Source organism: Echiichthys vipera (genome assembly GCF_963691815.1).
Source record: "Echiichthys vipera genome assembly, chromosome: 16".
NCBI lineage: Eukaryota > Metazoa > Chordata > Actinopteri > Perciformes > Trachinidae > Echiichthys > Echiichthys vipera.
Window position 1 is genome coordinate 23,754,259 of NC_139841.1, and position 24,741 is coordinate 23,778,999.

General features: G+C 43.0%; 1 protein-coding gene across 2 annotated transcripts in view; it reads right to left on the reverse strand.

Moving 5' to 3' along the window:
* The window catches only part of col5a1 (procollagen, type V, alpha 1), an 80,930-nt gene that overhangs the window by 19,265 nt on the left and 36,924 nt on the right, over window positions 1-24,741 (reverse strand). For both annotated transcript variants that reach the window (XM_083930292.1, XM_083930291.1), the window contains exons 5-32: window positions 23,258-23,389; window positions 22,033-22,140; window positions 21,453-21,935; window positions 19,919-20,551; window positions 19,758-19,814; window positions 18,116-18,157; window positions 17,095-17,157; window positions 16,919-16,993; window positions 14,975-15,067; window positions 14,482-14,538; window positions 14,299-14,352; window positions 13,990-14,043; window positions 13,781-13,834; window positions 13,603-13,656; window positions 13,446-13,499; window positions 12,953-12,997; window positions 12,166-12,219; window positions 11,581-11,625; window positions 9,913-9,966; window positions 9,781-9,825; window positions 8,652-8,705; window positions 6,798-6,842; window positions 6,549-6,602; window positions 5,041-5,085; window positions 4,638-4,691; window positions 2,346-2,453; window positions 1,031-1,084; window positions 520-573 (exon numbers count right to left, since the gene is read on the reverse strand). In XM_083930292.1, the coding sequence (XP_083786418.1) occupies window positions 520-573; window positions 1,031-1,084; window positions 2,346-2,453; window positions 4,638-4,691; window positions 5,041-5,085; window positions 6,549-6,602; window positions 6,798-6,842; window positions 8,652-8,705; window positions 9,781-9,825; window positions 9,913-9,966; window positions 11,581-11,625; window positions 12,166-12,219; window positions 12,953-12,997; window positions 13,446-13,499; window positions 13,603-13,656; window positions 13,781-13,834; window positions 13,990-14,043; window positions 14,299-14,352; window positions 14,482-14,538; window positions 14,975-15,067; window positions 16,919-16,993; window positions 17,095-17,157; window positions 18,116-18,157; window positions 19,758-19,814; window positions 19,919-20,551; window positions 21,453-21,935; window positions 22,033-22,140; window positions 23,258-23,389 (2,724 nt within the window). The remainder of the gene's footprint in view (window positions 1-519; window positions 574-1,030; window positions 1,085-2,345; window positions 2,454-4,637; window positions 4,692-5,040; window positions 5,086-6,548; window positions 6,603-6,797; window positions 6,843-8,651; window positions 8,706-9,780; window positions 9,826-9,912; window positions 9,967-11,580; window positions 11,626-12,165; window positions 12,220-12,952; window positions 12,998-13,445; window positions 13,500-13,602; window positions 13,657-13,780; window positions 13,835-13,989; window positions 14,044-14,298; window positions 14,353-14,481; window positions 14,539-14,974; window positions 15,068-16,918; window positions 16,994-17,094; window positions 17,158-18,115; window positions 18,158-19,757; window positions 19,815-19,918; window positions 20,552-21,452; window positions 21,936-22,032; window positions 22,141-23,257; window positions 23,390-24,741) is intronic.

Consider the following 24,741-nt stretch of genomic DNA (forward strand, 5'->3'; position numbering starts at 1 on the left):
ACACTTTAACAAACAATAACGCACAATATAATGATTTTAAAGTGAAAATCACTGTGGCTGCAAACTTTAATGAGAACCAAACAATTATGGCTTTTCTGTGGCTTTTAAGTTAAAAAAAAAAGTGCTATGAAACTACGTTAATGGCACTATTATCCCTTTGTGTCTGGGAATTTGGTCTTATAAACTTCACAAATGTTTTGGGGAAGATGGAAAGCTTTATATGCCTTGTTCAACCCGTGGTGCCGAACCATTAGTCTTTGCGGACCAGCTAACGGCCCATCCCTTAAACAAAGAAAATGAAACATAGCTCAAGTACTGCAAAGTGATAAAACAATTCTTTTGGTGGGTCAAAATGAGTTGTGTAAGTGGTAAAGAAGAGAGAATGCAATTTTCTGCCCTTGGTAAAAACCAAGCCAAGCAACTTGATAAATCCAGCACTGGGACAGGAGCCTGTCACCAGCACTACGCTGGTATTGATCCAACCCTTGTAGCGATGAGAATAATAATAAGAGGACATACCCGAGTTCCTTTCTCTCCATTGGCGCCAGGGAAACCTTGGAAACCTTGAGATCCCTGTGTGAGACAACAAGAGTAATTAATCATTTGAGAGACCAACATTTAATATTATATCCTTTGTTTATTCCATGAGATACCCCCGGCATATTACAGTAAATGCAACAGGAGATCAGGTGCACCATTAATAAAAGCAGTGCTTCACTGTTGTCATATCCGGAGCTTAGAGCTAAAACCAAAAGGCATATTCAAATCCCCAGCTCTTTGATCAGGGAGCTTCAAGCATGTCCACTTGTCAGACTGCGGCTTTGCCTCTGTGTGGCAACAGTAATAGATGAGCCATCAAAGTTCAGCAAAGAAGCGTTCACATGCAAATGTATGAATTTTAAATTCTCTTTCAAACCCACGGAAACACGCAAGTGTGCACTGACACGAATAAGTTGTGTCCCTCATCAATAGGGTTGTGAACTAATGGAACTAATGACAATATCGTCGGGCAATACAAGTGCACAATTACCTTTGGTCCTTGTCTTCCTGGGTACCCTGGCAATCCGGGAACTCCAAGTTTACCCTGTAAATGAGAAAAGACAAGTTTGAATTTAGATTCATTTGACAGAACCCCCCCCCCCCCGGATAAGCCCAGTCTCGACTAGATGCCCGAACCACCTCAACTGGCTCCTTTCAACGCAAAGGAGCAGCGGCTCTACTCCGAGTTCCTCACGGATGGCTGAACTTCTCCCCCTCTCTCTAAGGGAGACTCCAGCCCCCCTCCTGAGAAAACCCATTTCGGCCGCTTGTACCCGCGACCACCTTTCAGTCATGATGACATTGATGATGCCAGATGACGACAGAGGACATTATACCACTTTTTTTTGCCAATTCCCACATTATGTTATTCTATAATACCTGACGCATGTTATGCATGTATTAAACATTTGAGGCACTTGGTATTAATGTGGCTTTTCCATGAAATATTTTGTATTGTCATTAATGCAACAATAGTAAAGACTGACTGCATTCCACTGCATTCTTACAGCTGTGAATGTAAACACAGCAGTAGTGTTATTCTAGTTGTAAAGCTACATTAAAACACGAGCACCTGCTAAACACAGCAGTATTTTTGGAACCAGCTCAGTGTTTGTATAAATATTGGCCGCCGTGCAGGTTGCAATCCAATTTGAAAATAACTCAGCTGTTACCCCATGTGTGATCCAGATACAGATCAGTGTCTGCGTTTGTAATGCAGTGTTACCTCCACAGTGGTAATTCTATAATACTATTCAGATTAAGAACAAGCACTTTAAGTTTTAGGAATAATAAACAAATGCACTGTGGTTACCGTGGAGCATATGGAGCACACCTTTGGCTCACGGCTTGTCAAATCACATCGTGCAGTGTGTTAGCACCCTCTCATGATAATCCAAAACTGTTTTCAAACCTTTAGTGAAAGACCAATAAGAGGTAGCATTCTCTAGAATTCTCTTTTTTTTTCTTTGAACCACAAAAATGATGTATTGTCAGCAACAGCTTACTCAGTGTTCAATTTAACAATAAAGAATGTTAAGAACTGAATCCATTTTATGCTCCCAGCTGGTTCAAGAGCAGCGGCGATGAAAAATCGGTCGCTGTTCAGAAGACAACGATTGGAAAAACAATTTTCCTTGTCAGGTCCTGCTGAGCTATTATCCTAGATCAAACATGACTGATGAGACAAAAGTGCAACTTGTTTTTGATTCTGTTTTATCTGTCATTGTAAAACTGAGGCAGGGAACACATTGCCTTTAGGATATCGGCGTTTTGGTTGTGGAAGCCAAACTAGAAAAGGAGCTTACCTTCTCCCCATTGGGGCCGAGAGGACCAGCATCTCCTGGGAGACCTGAGCGTCCCTTTGGTCCCTCTGGGCCGTCTTCACCTCTGGGTCCTGCTGGTCCGAGCTCTCCCTGGAAATCACAGATATCACATGCATTTTACTTCAGAAAGAGGTCACTTAATCTGCTTTAGGTCTGAATACTTTAACATACTTATTATGATTTATCATTTTCATTAAAGCTACCACGTGGAGTTTTCCTGTAAAACATGCAGAATGTAAATTCTTTTGTATAATTGAATACATTTTGGTGTTGTATGCAAGCGTAAGTAGATGAATATGTGTGAATATATGAGTTTATTATGTGTCAGTGTATGCATGTGTGGATTTATGCATGTGTGTATATGATATGTGTGTCTCATTCATTGTTTGCTTCATGATTTTTCTCTATCATTATATGTTTTAATGAGGACTCTTGGGAGATTAGCCAGTGAGCTAAAAGAGATTAAAAAAAACAAAACAAAATATGAGTATTTCAGTTGTTCACTTCTCGTCTTTCCTGTCTTATGCTTATGCATTCCTACTTTTCTGGGTGCATTATTTATTCATTTATTATATTTTTTATTATCATTGCAGCCAGATGTCGATCAGTAGAACAGCGTGGAAGACCACATATCACATTTGCATTACTTGTCAACTTGTTACACTCCATTTCGATCTGCAGTCTGACATTGCCTCCGGCCTAATTGATTTCGGTGGGAGATGGGGTTCGATTTTCCCTAACCAATCACTGGAGAGCAACTTATCCGTCTCAATCTAATGTCATTTTAAGTCGACGCTGATGCGTAGCCATGCCAACATAATTTAAAAACAAACTACGATGTAGAGTGACATCGAGACAGCTTGACAACGGTGTTTGTCAAGTCTGTGGTGCTGATTGGCTTATCGTCAGTCCCTCCACGGCCCTTGTTAGAACAAGGCTGAGAGGGACTGCTCTTCCATCTCATGATGCCAGATGAATTAGTCAACGTGTTGAAGTGGGACTTAAAGGTCTGGACACAGGCAAGACATAATTAAGATTTAAAAGCAACAGCAGGGAAATGTGTAGTCATTTTAATATATGGAGCATTGTCACATCATAACATTTCGTGCAACTTTTTCTTGTAAAGCAAACCATTCCCCCCGCTCTGGGTTCCCCTGGTTGCCCTTTTAAAACTGCTGGGAGTGTAAAGTTGCATCAAGAATCAAGTACGGCTATTTTTCTTTGCCGCTTGCCCCTCAAAGCAGTTAGCGATCTCATTATTGCTTCTCTCTGTAAGCGTGCTCCCCTTCTAGCAGGACACCCACTAAATGACAGAGTACAAACCCGATGTGACAACCAGTCTCTGCTGCGGTGACCCAGTGGAGTGTGAAAGGTATCTAGTTAAGAGTTGCACAAGCAAGCGAGTGCGCGTGCATACCCGCACTCGCGCAAACTGTACTTGACTCCCACTTGCAAGCTCATCAAAGAGAACACTTTAAATTGAGCGCACACACGCACACACACGCACACGCACACACACACACACACACTTTTCATCGGCATGCTTAAAAACGAGTCATTTAGATTCTAGCCCATGTGTGCCTCCTCCAGAACAGAGGGCCTCCTCAAATCCTCGCTTTCATCTGGATCTGCTACATCTCCAAAGGAAAAGAGGCCGGAGCCCCATGTCTCTCTCTCTCTCTGTGGTTTGAAGGGGTTTAGAGTGCCATTGATTTCTCCTTCCTTTCTGTACTCAGTTATAGACAGCCCAGTCAGGGATCGCGGGGGGATTGGCGTTTTGAAGAAAGGGGCTGGAGCGAGTTATGTTTCTCACTGTAAAAGACGGTTTCTTCCAACTGCTTGACATTGTAAATCCCTAATGCGGTTTGGAGAAGGAAGCTGTTCTTGGGTACACCTGTCGAACTTGTGCTTTTCTCTTGAAGTTGTCAAGGTCAGGTCTGACTGGAATGTGGCAGAGGGGGATAGGAAAGGAATTTGGCAACCACTCACGTCAACACAAACGCACGCGCGCACCCCAACAGCTGGCAAAAGGAGCAACACCTTATGTTTGCTCATTACCCACAATTCCACTGTAGTCACCGAGGGGCTTTAGATCCCAGGAGTTGTTGGTGCTTTCATATAGTTCAGGTAAAGGTCAATCCGCATCAACTAAGCCCCAAAAACAATTTTGAGTGCAGAAGTAACAGTTGTGGAACTAGTATAATTCATTTGAATATGATATGATATGATTGGCACATACTACAGAGTACAATATATGAAACAAAGAAGCCTTACCCTGTCACCCTTGATACCCATATCTCCCTTGAAGCCGGGGAAGCCATCTTCTCCCTGTTAAGAGATTAAAGGAGACAAAGGGGTGAGGATGGTGAAAGAATGGGACGACGCGGATGTTGAAACCATTTGTGTGGTATTCATACGCAGACGGACACACAGACACAGATGCAGAGTCTTGGCAAGATCCCCTGTTGCCATAGAGACTCTGGATCAACTCCTTTTTCTCGCTGTGCCAGCATCAGTTAGACAGGATTTCATTCAGATTACCGTTAGCATAACATTTCATGCACGACCACCACAAACGCTCAGCATAATTCATACAAATACCACAATCTCTCTGAAGTTTACAATCGCTTCCCTTTGCATGGACGCTTCATTCGCCGATGAGTCTGAGCTCTCTCACCTTTTCACCCTTATGTCCCTTGAGACCGCGCACACCATCGGCTCCCTGTGATGCAAGAACAGAGAGATGTTTCAGGTCGTTAGGCAAAATGGGCATGGAAGATATTCATTAGTGATGATTACAGTTTTTGTAAATTAGGTTGTGCTTACAGAAAATGTCAAACTGGTGGAATGAAAAACAACCGAAAATAGACTTTGTATATATATACATATATATATATAAGGTAGAGAATGCTAAGGATTTGATTAGATATTGTGTGTATGGAACTTGACAATACGTATCTTTAAAGGCCGTTTTATCAAAATTAGGTTTTTTCATTTTTAATGTGAGACAGAAATCTCTACTTCCTCTCTACTTCTGTAGCACCAATACACCAAACTTTCCAGTTTTATTCCAATCGATTATCTAAAGGTAGTCACAGAGGGGTTTGTTCATATATCACTCATATCCTGATTTATACAACATTTTATTACTAAAAACATGGCGAAATATCTATTTTTTTCCAAGGCTGTTGACAGTATTTTCTGTATGTGTGATGAGATGAATGATAAAGAGAGATATATAAAAGTCCCTCTGTAAAAATCTTTGACTCTAATATGTCAACAAAACAAAGAGTTTTTGTTCTGGAAATGTATGCAAATTGGCAAAATCTAATTAGGTAATGCTTCAGTTCATCATATTTAAGAAAGAAAGAAAGAAAGAAAACTTGTAATACAAAAAATGGTCCTAATGTAACTAATCAACTGGGAAAGTTTCTTAGTTACATATATATTGCTGATTATTTGAACCCTAATCACCTTTAATGTCTTTAATGTCAAAGTCAGAAAATCCATCTGATGCAACTGATTGTTCTCAAATGTGTCAAATAAGGATGCTATGGAGGGTGCACTGTGTAATGGATGCATTCAAATGTGTTGTGTCTGTAGTTTAGAAAGAAAAAAATTGAAATCCTCCAAACTCCTTTTCTTGACCCTTCATCTCATCTTCCCAAACCCTTCAGGCCTCAGCCATGTAACCGGGGGACTGTTAGCTGGATGTCACGCCACGTGTGTGATCCCCTCTGTCAGTGGAAGCTCTAACGATTGGATCAGACACACACTCTGGCCAAGATTCTATTTGATGGGATTTTCTTTTGTCTTGGTTTGACCAGCTACTGATGAAGAAGGGCTGAGCGCCTCGGGCCGTCATCAGCCCCTCTGACTGACCTTAGCACCACCTTACGTGAGCAAAGTGATGTAAGATCTGAAAAGATGACGCTCCTGTCTTAATCTATGGATCACTAAGAACACTTTCGTGTCTCTGGGATAAAAGCAGAGGCCACTTTTGGAAGATCCTAGAAATAAGGCCGTAAACTAGGACTTTTAGTTTGTTTCACAACCGATTTTTACAAAATCAAACATTATAATTAGATAACGGGCAGCTATCAGCACATAACAGTCGTTAATGGCAGAGTACCACTACCTGATGATATCACAAATTGATTCATTAGCTGCTCATAATCAACTCACCTTTACACCTCGGGGTCCAGGATAACCAATGGGTCCTTGAGGGCCAGCAGGGCCCTGGGAAGATAAGTGTTTAGCCAGAGCTTTTGGCACACACACAATTACAGAACACACATGCGCATTGCTAATGTTATCTACATTAATTCAAAATGTTTTATGCAAATGTGTCAGAACTAGGACAAAAGGAGGGGAAAGAAACTAAGACAAGCTTTTATTTAAAAAAGAACAAGCGGGGAAAGAAATCAAACTTACCAGGTGTCCTTTCTCACCATTAGGCCCCTCCTTTCCAGGGTGACCCTGGGAATTATTGTGAGAAATATTATTGCATCTCATTTCAGCATAATTACCACCATAAATACTACAACACCCCCTGTAACTGAGAGATTACGTTGTAAAACTATGGGAGGAAAATTGGAATAAGTGCCTTTTAGAGTTCTCATTTGGGATTTTTAAATCTAATGTTCAAGTATTACAGAGGCGCTTACAGCTATTGCTGCACTCCAAAGCCTGCCGTTCTGGGAGTTCACAATACATTATGCGTATGCCGTACATGAATGTGCACAAACACACAAATGCAGAAGATGCAAAAACACACATCTAATATGAGTGTCCGGTAAAGAGGAGATAAAAATGGAAGGAAATTGATTGCTTTCTCATGAGAAAGAAGGAGCTCTGCAAAGCCTCTGATGGGTTTTTAGTGACGTGAGAGGATGGAGAAGGAATTAGATTCTTCAGAGGACAGAAATGAGAGGCAAGGCGGGAGCATTGAGACTGAGAGAGAGAGAGAGAGAATACTGCGGTTGATGGAAAATGCAACAAATGGATGGATAAAAAAACTGAGTGTATAAACGGCAGAGCTATTTCTTCTCCACAAAGACTCTGAAAGCCATTAAAGAACCAGGGGACATGATGCGGTGTCCGCTCTCCTCTTTTTCTCTCACTACAGTTATTCATATTTCACATCCTCTCTCTTAGCCGCCACCTGGTGCCTTCTAAAGCACACCTGCCATTAGCGCAGGTGGCGTCTGTGCTGGCTGTGCAAAGATGGGGAAGAGAGTGTTTGCATGTGTGTGGGCGGGCTGTTCCACTGTAACACAGCTGTGTTAATGTGTTGTATCCTACATATGCTTCAGACAAATAATTACCTCAGTGTGGTTTCAATGTTAAAAGTGTTTTTTTAAACATTAGAGGTCCTGTTGTCGACATTCAGAATATTAATATAGCAGTGAACCAATATTTGCTATGTTAATATATAGTGGAATAAAAGCTTTCTGAGCAGAAAATGAAGTCACGCTCCCTCTGTGTGTGTGTTCTCCCTCAGAAGCTAACTAACCCCTGAGCTAACCACGGAGATAACTAACCCCCATTACTACTGTTAGCTCTGGTAGCACTGTTGCTGTTAGCGCTGTTAGCACGGTTAGCGATGTTAGCACGCCCTGTTTCCACCACCCTCTTCCTCTCTTTGTGACATGCTTATTAGCATCAACCTCTGTACGAGCACTGCTCTCCTACTGAAGCCCAGTAGCGCGCAGTGCTGTTAGCTAGTCACTGCAATTACATCTTATGTTTGCCTATCACTTCGGAGGTATAATACTATAATAACATTATTTGTATAGCACCTTTAAAAACAGCAGTTTACAAAGTGCTCTGACAGCGCAAATCAAAATACACACATATACAGTGTAAACAGAACAAAAAGTAAAAATAGTGACATCCAGTAGGGTACAACATAACCATAGTTACACATCATTGTATAGAAAGAAGGGGCATTATTAATGGACAAAGGAAATTATTATTAGCTGAAGGTGCTTGCAGAGAAAGATTAAAAGAAAGAAGACGATAAAAGACGATAAAAAGACGACATCCCAAAAAGGCAAGTCTATAAAAATGAGTTTTAAGAAGTGATTTAACAGAGGATACTGATACTGAGGTGAATACTCAGACACAGTACTGCCCTTTAAAACTTGACGTTCTGCTTTGAAAAGCGTTGTTTACTTCAGTTGTGGTCATTATAATTATATAAAGAAAACCGACACAGTGGGAGAGAGTGAAAGGCTGTTTCACTTGCACACATTTGTTTGGGTGTGTGGTAGTATGTGAACTCACCGGTGGACCATCAGCTCCTGGCATTCCTGGCAAACCGGGCTTTCCAGTAGGACCCTAGATAGTAGACAAGATGAAGATGTTCAGACATCACAGAGTATGACAACACATAGTTATGGATGGTCCGAGGTATCATACAAATCTGTAAAAAAAGGGCTAAGAGTCCACAGACATGCTAGCAGCACTGCGATGCCGCACTTGGGCACAATGGTGTTTTGAGCTAAACGATCTATTCTTTATTTGATTCTATTTTCATCTCATCTCATCTTCATCTGCTTATCCGGGGTCGGGTCGCGGGGGCAGCAGCTTTTGCAGGGGACTCCAAACTTCCCTTTCCTGGGCCACATTAACCTGCTCTAACTGGGGGATCCTGAGGCGTTCCCAGGCCAGTGTGGAGATATAATCTCTCCACCTGGTCCTGGGTCTTCCCCGAGGCCTCCTCCCAGCTGGACGTGCCTGGAACACCTTCCTAGGGAGGCGCCCAGGGGGCATCCTTACTAGATGATCCTGAACCACCTCAACTGGCTCCTTTCAACGCAAAGGAGCAGCGGCTCTACTCCGAGTTCCTCACGGATGGCTGAACTTCTCACCCTATCTCTAAGGGAGACTCCAGCCCCCCTCCTGAGAAAGCCCATTTCGGCTGCTTGTACCTGCGACCTCGTTCTTTCGGTCATGACCCAGCTTTCATGAGTGATTCTATTTTGTTTCATCAAATAACTGCCTTCCGGTATTTCATTTATCATAACAAGAAAAACACAATATGGACATTTAAGTCCAAGAATAAACTGAATACCCTCCATATACACTGGCAAGTGTGATGTAGTAGAAATTGGATTAAAACGTATCAGGATTAAAATCTGCCTGTACTGTCTACTCGGCACTATTTGGGCCCGTGTTGGGGACGGGGATGCGTTTGCATAATGGTGTGATAAGCATTTGGAAGTGAATAAGATAGCAACTTAGCTTTCAGCTCATGTAAAGGAATGAGACAATTTCCTGCAATTTTATAGATTCCAGGTCTGTATTTATTAACATTTTATCAAGCTGGCAGGTTTTTTAATCCCTTTGTAGTTGCAGAAATGGCGTGTTTCAGACTATGTTATTGTTAAGCAGTGATCATGTGATGTCTCACCTTGTCTCCTGGTGGTCCGATGGCTCCTTGGGGCCCCGCAAGTCCCTGTGGAGAGGATACAGAATGCTCAGAACATTTTATTTGATGGATGAGATAAAAATCAAAATGTCAGACAACCTGTTTATCACTGACCTGGGCACCTGGGTTGCCTTGCTGTCCAGGAGGTCCTGGCTCTCCTTGAGGTCCCTGAGGAAAACAAGTTCATTTTAAAAAACCTCATTACAAATACAAAGATTGATGACTTTATTTACTTGAGTAAAACCTCCCGTGTGAAGGGAAGAGTGATGTTGCGCCATATGGTCCATTAAAAGTGAAATGCTGCTCTCAACAGATATAAATTAGAAGCTGTCTACTAGCGCATCCCTACATTATTACCTTCTTATACTTAAACAGGCAAATAACACAATAACTTGCTCTGGCTCAATGTAGAAGACACACACACACACAAACAGACACACACACACACACACACACACACAGTAAATGATCATTCTACAATCTTCTTTGCTAATGACAGAAACTGCTGAACCACAAGCACAAAACACATCCCCTCTCAGATAACTGGCAATCAATTACGTCGCCCCGGACCAAGAGCGTAGGAAAGCTGTTGATCTTCCATCTCTACCTAGTTGGAACGTTCCCAACAGAACAGACACACTGCTGCCGCCAGGTATTCTCCCATTACGCTCAGGCGCTACAAGAAAATTACCTGGGATGATACAACTGGCGGTGGTGAACTGCTGAAATGGACCTAAACACAGCCGGTCTATTCTTCATTATCTGCTAAGTATCCTCTGATTGGTGTGTGTGTGTTTGTGTGTGTGTGTGCGTGCGTGTGTGTGTTTGTTTGAGTGTAAGAGAGAGCTCATGAGGCAATACTGTGGATTTGAGAGGTTAAAATGAAGAGACAGACATGAAAATGGTGCCTTTTTTCAGTCTGAGTTGGAAAAGTCTCAGGGGAAATGGATTCTTAGATGCACTGTCATGCTCTCTTGAAAAATAATGTCTCGATGAAGAAAAGTCAATCATCAAAAAAATTCAAAACCCAGTTCTTAACATTACGATCACCTGATTATGTAAGACCGGGCTGCACACTGAAAGAGACATGCGCCGCGTTTATGTTCTCAGCTTGGCTACTTAGGGCGCACTCACACGGGCTGGCCAGCGGGGGGAGGGGTTTGGGGGCAAGTACCCTAAAGCCCGGGGCGTGGTGCGGAAGGAAAGTGTGAGTGCGCCCTTAGTCACTGAGTGTGAGCAACTGCAGATGGATACAGTGTGTCACTAGCACCCCCTGGCTTAAAGCTGTAAAATGAAACAGTCTGTGAGCACGTCGAGGCTAAACCAAGCCCCGCCCACCAACAGACCGGCCCGACAGACTTTCTGTCTGAGCTCAGGAGCAGTCATTGACACCGCCTCAAGAGCGACTTAACTTTTACACACATCTTCTGTGAAGATAAACTGTCAGTTTCAGCAAATATGAAAAAAAAAAAAACGTATTTACTGACTTCGGCTTTAAACGCTAGTGCATGGAAGCGTTCATGATACCAGTAAGAGATAACGGAAGAAAATGAGTCGGTTTAAGTTACTTATGGATCATTAGATATTTTCTATGTTTTAAAAGTAGCAAGAATATATCATGTATAGAAATCAATCATTTTGATGCAACAGAGTCGTGAGATGCCTGGAGATTCACAGTTGTGTATGTGTGTGTGTGTGTGTGTGTGCGTGCGTGTGTTTTTTTGGCTTTATCTGGGAAATGAAAAATGCCAGACACTGAATTGATATTCCAGCTTCACTCACTAGGTTTCCTTTGGGTCCAGGGTGACCATCCATTCCAGTAACACCCTGCAGCAGATGAGAAGAACACAGCATTTAACACATATGAGGGAAGGCCACCAAATCTCTCACACACTGTTAGCATTTGGGACATTTAGCCACGTAAGTCTAATTTACCTAATTCACCTGGGCTTTAGCATCTGCACTGTATGAATCTCAACATGTGATGTATTGTATGCTATTTCTACACATCCTGTACATGGATATCAGTTTGTAATAATCTACTTGATTGATGAGCACTGTCCATGAATAAAGAATAAAATCTGTTGGAAACACTCAGTTTAAGCTTTGCTCCGCTGTATACACTTGTCTGAAAAGCTGAAGTCAAACTCAATAACATATGCTACTCTCTGTGTATGCTTTCTGAGATATATTGAGCTTTTGTATTTCCCTGTGGGTATTGCTTGTAGTGTCTTTTGTTCCATGAGATGTGGGTATTGCTTGCAGTGTCTTTTGTTCCACAAGATGGTATAAAACAAGACCCTACTCTCTAAACAGTAAATCTATTCTAACAGCATGGATATGAAAAGGTGAGAGGAGGGTACTCACAGGGGGTCCAGGAGGTCCCTGAGGTCCTTTTGGTCCTAACAAACCACGGGGCCCCTGGGGGTAAAAAAAAAAGAAGGGAAATGAGATTGAGAACGATGTGACACCTGTGAAAGGGCCGATGAATTATTAAACACATTCAGCTAAATCAAGTTTCAAGATCATACTCCTGGAAACAACCCGCCTTCTCAAATGTCCTTGAGGATATTCTACCGAGTCAGATTGTGAGGGTAAGCTTCTTTTTTTTTCATTACTACACATTTATTCCCCACAGCGATGCCTACCAAACATTGCTTTGAATATCTGTGCTTTGCCTCACAGCTACAGTTACCTTATAAGACCTATTGTCCTGTCGGTGTGAATTCAAACCGATGTAGCACACCCTGGTGGACAAAATAAGTCATAACAGCACATATCAAGGGCTTTCGGCTGGTTTCTCCTTCCCTGAATTTCTCCCTCTCCGTGGGGAATATCCTGCCTGAGAGAGTGGGAGGCTATTATAACAAGCTTGAAGTGAGCTGCCTGCATTTTTCACCTCCAAAGCGTCTCTTGTACAGATGAAGCACTAGCAAAGCCTCAACAAAATACGCTTTGCAGCCGTATAATGCTAGGGAAAATCTCCATTTATATGAATATGAATTGCCGTCTACAGATGATCTATGTTATCATCAGATCTTTGGATTGTTCAAGAACATGACGGCATGATGAGAGCAGGTCCTCTCAGCTCTACCGTGCTATCTCTCAGTGTGAGAGACTTGGACATTGAATGGTAATACTTGTGATCACTCACTGATTCACCGGGAAGTCCCCTGGGTCCGATCTCTCCATCATCTCCCTGGGAAAGAGAGAGGACGGGTCAGAATGCGGAACAGACAGTGAATTGTAATAGAGGCGAAAGAGAGGGTGGGTGTGTGTGTGTGTGTGTGTGTGTGTGTGTGTGTGTGTGTGTTACAGGGAACGAGAGATAATAGGGTATAAAGCAAAGGGTGTAATGAGGATGGTGAGAGAGACAAGAAGAGGAAGGTGTGCAGAGATCAAATAATATTAAAAATTGAGTGAGAGAGGGGAGACCCGAAGAGCAAGTGGAAGTGAAAATTTGGCAAAAAAAGGAGAGGAAGTGTTAGAAGTTCAACTCAGAGTAATAGCTGTCTTTCTGCAGTAGTGCAATAGCAGTTAAGGGATGAGATTCATCGTACAAAAGCATACCTCTTCTATTTCTTAGAAAATAAAGGCAAAAAAATAGGAAAAAAGAAACGTGTGAATTTATAGTTTTTCTGTGTTACCCTTTCTCCATCCTCTCCAGGTCCGCCAGGAGGTCCAGAGGGGCCAGGTTCACCCTATGACAACAAAAATGTAGATTTAACAGTGACAAATACACACACATGCACACCATACGACAATGCAATCATCATAGCATGCTAGCACCGCAAAAGAACTCACTCTATGTCCTTTTTCACCAGGAAGTCCAGCCAGACCATCAAACCCGCGGTCTCCCTAAAGACCAAAGAAAAATCAAGTTTCTTACCTTTTGTAAAGGCATAATAAAAAAACATGCTTTTAAACTGGCATTATGAAATATGGCGCCTCAAGTTCATTATGAATACGGTAGACAAAGAACCTTGGTTCCAGACTGTCCTGGCATGCCCCTGGCACCGTCGGATCCAGAACGACCCTGTAAAAATAACAACAGTTACATAACATGACATCACTGCGAACATACTGTGAAGGCCAGAATATGCCTGGCTTTTAAATCAGCACTCCACGTGTTTATCAGAAAGTCATATTCTGCATATTTTGCTGTTTTCAACTCAAGATTGTCACGCTTACCCTTCGACCAGGCTTTCCAGAGGGTCCAGGGGATCCCAAAGGTCCACGTGGACCCTGAAACAAGAAACACTCATATTAAACTCAAAAGCATTTCTTTATTCTTCTTTATTATTATATTTCCATCTAAGGAATATTGAAGTAAAACAGGAACAGTTGCTTATTATTCTTGCTTTAAAGGGTTACAAAAATAATTAACAATTCATCTGTTTAGGCTAGCAGGTTTTCAGATGGGGTTTGCTTCCATTCGGTTGTTTCTGTCTTTCATAAATACATTTTAAATACTCAATGTCACATTCCCATAACTCATACCTGAGGACCTGACTCTCCAGACTCTCCCTTCAGTCCTGATACACCGGGAGGACCCTGAGAAGAAAAACAATAGAATATATACTGGACACTAAAACGATACAAGTTGTTTTTCAGGGTTTCTTGACATAACATTTCTATTGATACTGGGTCTGTGTTTGTATTAAGATGCTTTGAAATACACACCAGAGGGCCGGATCTGCCAGTCAGACCCATTGGACCAGTAGGGCCGCGCATAGCCAGCTGAACACAGGAAGGAAAGCATTAGCAATGAGATTGAATCAAATAAAAATAAAGAAATATCAAGGATAAAATATTGAATGATGTGAAATTGTCTGATGTATGGTTAAATATATCATGGATTTAGCTTAGCTGCATGTGTGTGAAAATTGTATATGTATTATGCATGCTTGTGAGCGACCTCAGGGTAATAAAATGGAGCAATGACGGTAATAAAGGTGTACCAATTATGTATGAGCACTATAGATACAACGAGAAATATGACAACTAATGTAAATGTGGCAAAAAAGCAATAAATTATTAATATTTACTAAACAATATGAGAAGGTAGGATACATTTCAACAGAAGAAGCAGGTTTTGTGAATGGACAGAAAAACAAACATTACTTAATACAGCCTCATATTGACTACTCCAGTCTGTTCATGTGTGAACTTTTACCCTAGCCTGCTGCATGATGGCTTGCATCTGGGCCTCCTGTGCTGATACACCAGGTCCCTTCTGTCCAGAGTCACCTCCAGCACTCATCCTGAACTATGGAGGGAATAACAGATTGGTGAGACTTTGCTGCAGTAATGATGATGCCAGCACACAGGAGGCACTGACAAACTACAAGTAATAAGTGATGAAAAAATGTGGAATGATCACTGCAGCAAAAATAGTAAATGATAGTATATAATAGTAATAGTTGAACTTATTCCCAGCGACATTCTCAATATTTCTTTAAAACTGTGTCCCCATCTCGAAACTATGCAACAGATGCCAAGCATCAGCCTGGAGCCTACAAACCAGCACCATCAGAGGCTGCCTTCTGCAGGCCACGAGCTTCCAATTCTACTGGCATCTGGTGGCGATAAGCCGGCATTGCACCCCTGGTGAATATCCAGGTTGTGTGGTGCAAGACGGGTTTGTTTGGGCCAGGCATCTCGGTGTTGGGTACAGAACAGTCCTCAGGAGGCTGACTGTCGGTTAGTTAACAGATTCATAGCAGCACAAGAGTGAAACACTGTGCAGGATTTCACCATCACAGAAACATCGTTACCAAGAAGCAAAATACAAACAGTGGATTCAGAACATCAGGGCTGAGTCAGATCAACTGCAGCTCGCCCACCATAAACCATATGTCTCCAGATCACAAACTGGTGCAAATCCCACGGTTTAACAGCATCTGCATTTCTTACAATTGATTAAATATTGCTATCTTCATCACAATCGCACATATGCAGCTATTTGTTTATTTCCCTGCCTTTCCAGTGTGTGAGCCTTTGGGTTTGTCTTTGATCTTTCTCTCGTGCTTTACGTCATTCCTTCTCCAATATGCATTTCTTCACTGACGTTCCTGTGCATCATCGAACTCGAACAAAATGTTCTGCTACATGAAACTGTTGAGAAGCGAGGCCAGGGACAGAGAAAAACACTCTGATGGGAACTGCATTATGTTTTTCAGTAGAGTAGAGTAGACTGTCCGTGGAAAATAAGGGGAAGAGGCGTAACATTGGGTAATTGACTCGAAAACATAGTGTTAAGATTCAAAATTTGACACTGTTATGTCGACCCCACAATTTCAAGACTGAGAGTCCTCTGGTGAAAGAAGGGCGAAACAACAATGCATGTTTCCCATTAGCCTCAGAGCTCGGGGATCAGATTTCAAGCCATGCTTTCTGCCTGTGGATACACCAGAACGACTTGGGTTCCTGTCCAGACGGAGCTTGCCTTATGGCTCACCCAGACAGCTCTGTGGACCCCTGAAACCACAGCTTCACATCTGTATAACTAATCTGATCCAACGGCAGCGGTATCACACGTCTTCTTAGTATGAGGGAAAGAAGTTTAAAAGGCAGACAGCGTAGGAAGTTGTTAGCATGGCTGCGTAACTGTCGAAGGCGAATCATCGGAGGCAGCTGAAGCTACACAGAGAACTGACAGCGTTGCTTCGCTTCCTGTCCAAAGCTAGACGACTTCCTGGCTAAAGAATGTGGAATGAGTTCAAACTACTTAGGTAGAGAAAACTCCTTTAATATGCAGATCTGGGTTTATGGAGTCAAAACAACTGAGAGTGAACACTACAGGTGATGGGGGGGCTATCTCTCTTTCTAAATATACCACAAGGGGCTGCTAAAGCACATAATGTCATTACAAATATTTGAGGGACAGGCTCATCAAAAGTGATTTCAAAGGAAACCCCCTTCATTCCACTACACTGTGTACACCACATGTCAAAGTTATTGATGAAACAGAGAGAGACACGTCATACTTGGCTTTAAACATGGATATAAAGCCACATGGAAAATGCTTTAGCGCTTTAAGTGTGGAAAACATAAAAACACAGCACAGCGCTTCCTAAATTCAACTCTTTTTTTTTTTTTACTACTGTTATTTACTTACAGGCAGCATCAGGACAGTTCCAGGGGGTCCTGGCAGACCATCCGCGCCAGGAAGACCAGCGCGACCCGGAGGACCCTTGGGTAGAAAGATAACACAAACAAAGACGCACACACAGATATGTGGTTAGTTTCTGTATTTGTAGAAATTTGTGTTATCATGTATTTTTTCAAACTCACCCTCTCTCCAGTATCTCCAGCACTGCCTGGTGGGCCAGAAGAACCTGGGGGTCCGGGGAGACCCTATATTCAGCAAAAGATCTCATTTTACACACATCATACATACATAATGCATCACAAAGAAGCAGGGCACATTTTGCTCCACTAAAAAGTTCTCGCCTCTATCTTGCAAAGTGGTCACACATGGGAGAAAGGAATGCATGAGGCAATACGGGACAGCTTGTTGAGTTGTAAAATTCTTTGTGAGGTGCTCTTTTATTTGTCTTTAGCTCGACACTTAAATTGCTGGCCTCAGTGGGACTCCATCTGCAGGGTGTCAAGAGCAACTGTGCCTGAAAAGAAATCATCCTAGATAAATAATGAAGTTCTTGAACATCTGGGCGACTCCATATCTCTTCGGGGGAACTGTTTTGGCCACTCCCTCACTCCCTTTGCATCACAAATCAGGCAGCCGAGGATTTTCACGGCGATTCCCCTTTAAAGACGATAACTGATCATATCGAAACACCGCAAAATGATCATTTATCGTCTTTCAATGTAATCATATTGTGATTAAAGCATGCATGGAGATAACGTGATAAGAAAATACATCTAAATTGATAATAAAACCACATACTAACTCACATTTTTCTGAATATTTGATGTGAATAGCTTAGATTATATCTTGCACTTAAGTTCCTAATATGAGGAATAATAATAATAATAATGAGAAAAAAGTTATTAGGTACACAAAAATAGACTTTACCGTGTGATTATTTCATATAGACTTTTTCTTTATTGAATTACCACATAACATGCTATGTTGTGATGTATATCATTATCAAGGAGGGACCTATTTTGGCCATACTGTTTGTGCAGCAAAGTGCTAAAAATGTAATTTTTTAGCACAGACTAGAAGACTGAGTGACACAAACCGCCATCTGCTTTTATTCCTGAACCGAGATTCCACAGAAAAACTGACAGTGATAAAAATGAGGACAAGTAAAGTAAGGAGTAAACAAGGAGAGACAGATTGACTTACTGTTGGCCCTTCAGGCCCAGGCGGACCCTCCACCAACATTCCCTGAAACACACAAGCACAGAAATCATCAGTCACCACAACGTGTCCCCACAACTATCTCATGGCGTCGTTCACGAGAGCCTGTCTGTGTGAAACGATCTCACAGTGTACAGATGCACCCACAAGTGTATTCTGTGTTCATTAACACAAGGTTAAGGGCGGTAAGTGTACATAAAATACATGCCCCAACACCCTGCCTATCCACTTTCCATTTCAAAGTATTTGCTAACTTAATGTACATTCCTCCCTGTCATTTCAGTTACGCTTGCAATTAATCCAAAGGAGGGTAAAGGAGGAGAAAGGCAAAGACGCCCTGAGGTGCTCTCCTACCTGGACAAGCTGAAGGGAAGAACTGATGAAATCGAAGTGATAATTCATTTGTCCACACTATCAGATAAAATATTTGATCGTGCATGCGATATCAAGTCAGTTTATACACGGGGCTGCGCTTTGAAATACATTCAATGAAGTGTGTTTCTACCATATACCGTATCTCTGTAGCTAAAAACAGCAAGTCATCTCAGTTTGGTGTGGACGACTTACAAGCATCTGACTCACAGCTGCATTGTTGCAGCTCTGCGGCTACAGAGGTATTGCTTTGTTTGTTTGCTCTTGTGGTAACATCTTGGCTTCCTGTTTTGTTATGGAGGACAGAAACCCACACAATATCCAAACTTATTTGAATTATAAGATGATTTTCATCAACCTTCAAGCTCCTTTCATCATAAAAGGACTGCAATTGATCTTTGACAGTCCCCAGGTTATGCCTATGCCTGCAGTATGTGTGTGTGTGTGTGTGTGTGTGTGTGTGTTGGGGGGGGTAAAGGGGCTAGAGCTTAAGGGGAAAAAATGTGTGTGACACTCCGCTTTTTACATGTTTACAAGAGAAAAGACACACTGGGAGGAGATGTGTACACAAATTTGGTTGGTAATGACTTCTCTAACATGCTTACACCACATACACAAATTGTCATCTAGGAAGTGGACTAACACACACTCTCTTCTTTCTGCTCTCACGTATAAACATGAAGAAAGTCAGTCACAGATGGATGTATACTTAGTGGAACTCAGTGACATTTGTTTGGAGTGAAACAGCTGTAGCTGTATTGGAGATATACATTAATTCGGCGTCTTATGCATATTTCCAAACAAACCAAAGGAGCTGTTTTCACCTGCATGGATATCTGAATCGGAGTTGGATGTATTCCACCTGTTTGCATTTAAACAAGCTTAGGTTTTGGCAAAGACGCAGGAAAAGTCTTTGTTCTCCTTGTATAACTTCCTTCCCCCCATCCTCCCCTGTGTTTACACACTACCCACACTGTGTTTGGAGATTATTTACTATCCCTGCATGGCTGTTGTTCAAATGTTTATGCTGTAGTCATGATGACCTGCCAGGAGCGAGGCCTTACCCAACGATGAGAAAGGTCTGACGGGCCCTGATGAGTGCGTCTGGCCTGAGGATTCTCATTCAGAAGCGAGGGGTGGATTGTGTTTAGATGTGGATCATCCATATGTACTCGCATACATAAACATCTACGCACCCGTGTGCACACAGCCTACATCTGTTACTGCAGTATGGTGTTCAAATAGTGATACTCACAGGCTCAATAACAGCAGGCTCTCCCTTCTGTCCCTTCTCGCCACGAGCACCGTCGACCTACACACCAGACAAACAGACAGAAACACAGTCAGCTCTTCGACACCCTCATCACGCTACCCTCTAGATCTTGTCTTTGCCAGTATCCTTCCATTGTTTTTCACCTGTCCATAGTACTCATCCGTCTCAGCAGGCAGCACTTTGCCCTCTTTGTCGTTATAATCCAGCTCTCCATAGGCGTCATAGACGTCTAAATCGCCGTAGTCGGTGAGGTGCTCCTCCTTGAACCCATCCTCCAGATCTGTGTAGTCACCGTCGCCTTCCACGCCAAGGCCCGTTCCGGTGGCGGTGGATGAGCCTGCTCCGGTGCCGGCGCTGGCCTGTCCCCCTCCAGTGGTGATGGTAGAACTGCTGCTGCTGCTTCCACCTCCAATGTTGACCGTACTGCTGCTGCTGCTGCTGCCTCCTCCACCTCCAAGGTGGATTGTACTGCTACTGCTGCTGCTGCCTCCTCCACCTCCAAGGTTGATTGTACTGCTACTGCTGCTGCCTCCTCCACCTCCAAGGTTGATTGTACTGCTGCTGCTGCTGCCTCCTCCACCTCCAAGGTGGATTGTACTGCTGCTGCTGCTGCCATCTCCACCACCAATGTGCCCAGTGCTGCTGCTGCTACTGCCTCCTCCACCACCGATAATTACAGTGCTGCTGCTGCTGCCGCCACCGCCTCCACCAGTGGTGTAATGGTCATCCACGTTATAATCATATCCGTCGCCGTAGTCATCATACGAACCTCCTACCTATGAAAAAACAGAAAAAGTTAATAAAGTGAAATTTGCAGCATTGCATTGAAAATGAAAAGGTTATTTAACGTCTAAACAAACGAGAAACAAATCGGTGACCTATTAAATCATGCCTGTAACATACTAGGGATGCAACTAAGGATTATTTTCATTATAGATAAATCTGCAGGTGAATATTGAAATAGTTTGCTCCATAAAATGTCAGAAAATACTGGAAAATTCTGTATCTTAAATGCCTTAAGCCAAAGTGTTGTCTGTGTTATCATTTAAGGACTCACTCACAAAGTGTTTTCACTTGTGAGTTGATGATGTTTTGGTGGCTTAAAATCTCTTAAAGAGCATTCGGTGGATGCTCCTTGCTAACCAATCTAGCTAGCTAGTGCTAGCCTTAGCTGGTAACTGGAGGGAAACTACCAATTTTCCACCTGCTCTGTGTGGCCCTGGTTGACATGCAGCTTCAGCAGCGAGAGGTCGCCACTAACCCACTGGCAAAAGTCCACCGGTTCCCTCTTTAGCAATTAGCTTAGTGCTGCACCATTGAAATGTCACATGTATAGGAGTCTTCACCCACTCTTCCCTCTTCTGGCTCCAAAACACTGAAGTGGTGATAGCCAAATGCCGAACTCCTGGCTTCAAAACGGTTTACAGTCTATGGGTGGCATTATTCAATACATGCACATTGACTTTGCTGACCCCATGTGGATATGTGGATTATAACAGGGGAGGTATCCCACACATACATCAAGGTAGGCCTTGCATTAGAGTATGTAACAAAGTAAAGAACAGGATTCAAACTAATGTTCAAAAGCTAATCAATACATCTATTAGACTACAGGTGACACACACAACAGTTAAGTGAGGATGGCAGTGTGATTATGCTGTTATGATGTCAACGTACTGATGTCTTATTGCTGGAGATGGTTATTGAAGATCCTCCTCCACCAGTGATGATCTGCTTTTCGATTCCGGCCCCTGTGCCCATGTCAATCTTTCCCCCTGCTCCCAGATCCAGCTCACCCCCTGTGCCGATGCTGGTGCTGGTAATGGTGACACGTCGAGAGGTGTCCCCATCGGGTGATGCCGTGGCCTCGTCGTAGTAGGTCTCGTAGTTACCATAACTGTCGTAGCTGTCGTAAGGGCTGGCCTCCTCTCCGTAGGCGTTTCCTCCGCCAGTGGCAGTACCTGAAGAGCTGGAGGATGAGCTGGAGGATGAGCCGGTGGATGAGCCGGTGGATGAGCCGGTGGATGAGCCGGTGGATGAGCTGGAGGATGACCCATCAGATGAGCCAGTGGAGATGGAGGTCAACACTTTGCTGCTGGCAGCACCAGCGCCCCTCAAAACCTCCTGCACTGTGGTCACTACGCTGTCTCCATCTTCCAGCTGTAAGGCACAAAGGGTATGGTTACTTTGGTGCATTTGGAACGATATGATTGTATTTACATGAAGTTCATTTGTGGCAAAACTTAAATTAGACTACCTTGATTTCTTTTGTGGGTTTCTCAGTATCAGATGCTGAATCGAAAGGCTTGCCATCCACATCCTCATAGTAAGGGTATTCGTAATAGTAGCTGTCCTCCTCCGTGTTCTAAAGGAGAGAAACATAACAGCATTACTGAGAGGGAGTGTGTCTGAGAGAGAAAAAATAACTATCAATTATTAAAATCATGATTTTCAAAAATGATCCACTGCTGCTGGGTCAGGCTGATATATGTGCGACAGACTGGCCATCGATCAGACGCACATAGGAATGCCTTCAACCCAAGCAAACCTAAAGCTGCATCTCCCTGTTGCAACTTGTTGAGACTAAATGACAAATGACTTTTCCACTGCTTTCTTAATGAATCTGTCACACATCCTTAGAGAAAAAGCAGGTTAAGTTTAGGTGTGCTTTGCAGGCATACTGACAGGCCCCAGGGCAAGGAAAAGGTCAAGAGGAAGGACTTTCTCTTTATCTTTCAACACTTCTCTGACTCACCTTTAATCACCACGCAGCGTATTGGTATTCAGTGCAGAAAACAACACGGTGCAGAGAAGCAGGCTTAGGCAGGCACCACATCATTCCTGAACATTATTAACTAACTGCATAGGCTGATAACCCCGTTCTTCCTAGTCAGCACTTTCCCCTGGCAGAGTGCAGTTCTCTTGTGTAAGCCAAGAAGCTCTTTTCAGCACAGGATCCAACCGAGATCTGATTTAAGTATTAAAGACAATTATGGATTAAGGGTAATGAACTTCCTTGGTTAAGGTCAGCCATGATGAGAACACTTGGGCCATTCTCTTGCCGGTTTCTACGATGTCCAGTATGCAAACAGTTACTTCTCGTAATGGGCAATGTAGTGTTTTTTGAGACCTGCACTGTGAGCTCCAAGTTAAAAGGAGCATACAGTATTGAAATGATTTAAACTTAAAGGGTCCCATACTATGCTCATTTTCAGGTGTTTCCAGATTTTTCCACATCTGTGCTCTCTGCGTCATCACTGTAGCCGGGGACTGTAACGGCACTGTAGCAGCACTATCTGCCTATATGTAGTTTTATGTATGTTGTGACATCACAATCGTACTGAAGTCTTGACGGCTCGTTTAAAGGCACAGTTTCTGAATGAGTGCATTTCTCTGTGGAAACTTTCACAGTATTTATGTAGCACCTTGACCTGCTATATGATTAAAAAAGATTTTACAATGAAAATGTTCTCGATACTCACATATTCATCTGTGTTGGGGTCCTGGTTCTGTGGCTGGTCGGGCACTGGCACTTCACAATCAGGGCTGTAGTGCTCACAGTAGTCATAGGCAGCACGATGGTCTGCTACAATCATTAGCTGCTGGATGTCTCCCTGGAAACCACAAGAAACAGGAAGAGATGAGACTCACAGGACATAGCTACAAGTCATGCATGTAAATAAACAAGCAAACAATCGTCAGCGGCAGAGACGGCGGTCTCACACTCGGTGAACCCTGGGGGTGAATGAAAGCAAATAAACAAATAAAGATGAGGGAAAACATCTGCGAGCAGCATTATCACATGCCGAACAGGCGGTTCTGAAACTAGGTCAAGACAGGGGAATCTGAGGCTGGCTAGATGATGAAGAACTTTGTCCGGGGTCCAATAGTGAAATTTTGCATCGAGAGTTGAGCAGTGAATGTGAGACAAAATGCTTACAGCAAACAAGAGCGGAGTTACAAGAGAACATGGAACAAGTGACTTCATCTAGCTGCGGACGATGACACAAACAAGCACAGGCTCTCACACACTCACACAGTCTTTAAGAAGATGATAGAAGATTTTGAACAGCATACATAAGTCCTGCCCCAGATCTGAGGGCATGAGTGGTTTTGCCTGTGAGCTGATTGTGTTGGATGAATGCATCAACTTAGCGTGTGCGATGTACATGATCAGACCTGCAGTTACAGATAGCGGACCCGAGACCTATAGGGGTGCGTGCATATAGTGAGTAAAGGGTGGAGGGGTGGGGTGGAACAGTGGCAGAAGTGAGAGATTAAAAAGAAAAAGAGAAGAGGAAGAAACATAGGCTGATAGAAAAAGAGTAAGAGAGGACAAGAGGGAAAATAAGCTCAGAAGGATCCCCAGGCTACATAGGGAGCTGGGTGTGTGTGTGTGTTTGCCACGTGTTTCTGAACAGAATGCATATGGCACCGAAACGCTGCATTGTATCTATCCAAACATGTTCGATTGCACTTCCAAATGCAGTGATGTCATCCCAAATCTATCAAATACAATGGCAACTTAGCTGAAACACATATATTTTCAAGGGGTATGAGACTCATGGCACAACTATGGGAACAGACTGTTTTCAATTATGTTGCAACTGCTGACAATCTGAAACCCTTTAACATGTCTTTCCAGATGAAATTATCCATGGATAGCTGTCTTTCCTGACAAACATAAATGGATTGCATTTGTGGTCTAACCAGCGACAGATCATTGAGGAGCACTATTCCCTCTGCTACACTCCGACACACCACACACTGCTCAGATCCTTTAATAGCTCCAGCAAAACTCCCCATGAGAGGGTGTTTCCTGCTTTGTCCTTGGTTTATGCTATCAGAGGGATTTATGATGGATGCAGCGCAACAAATCCCAAAACTTGCTCAAAGACAGAAAGATTGGGGTAGCCATTACGCGACTCTCCCAGCTATGAATCCCGGAGCTCCCAGGAAACTTTCA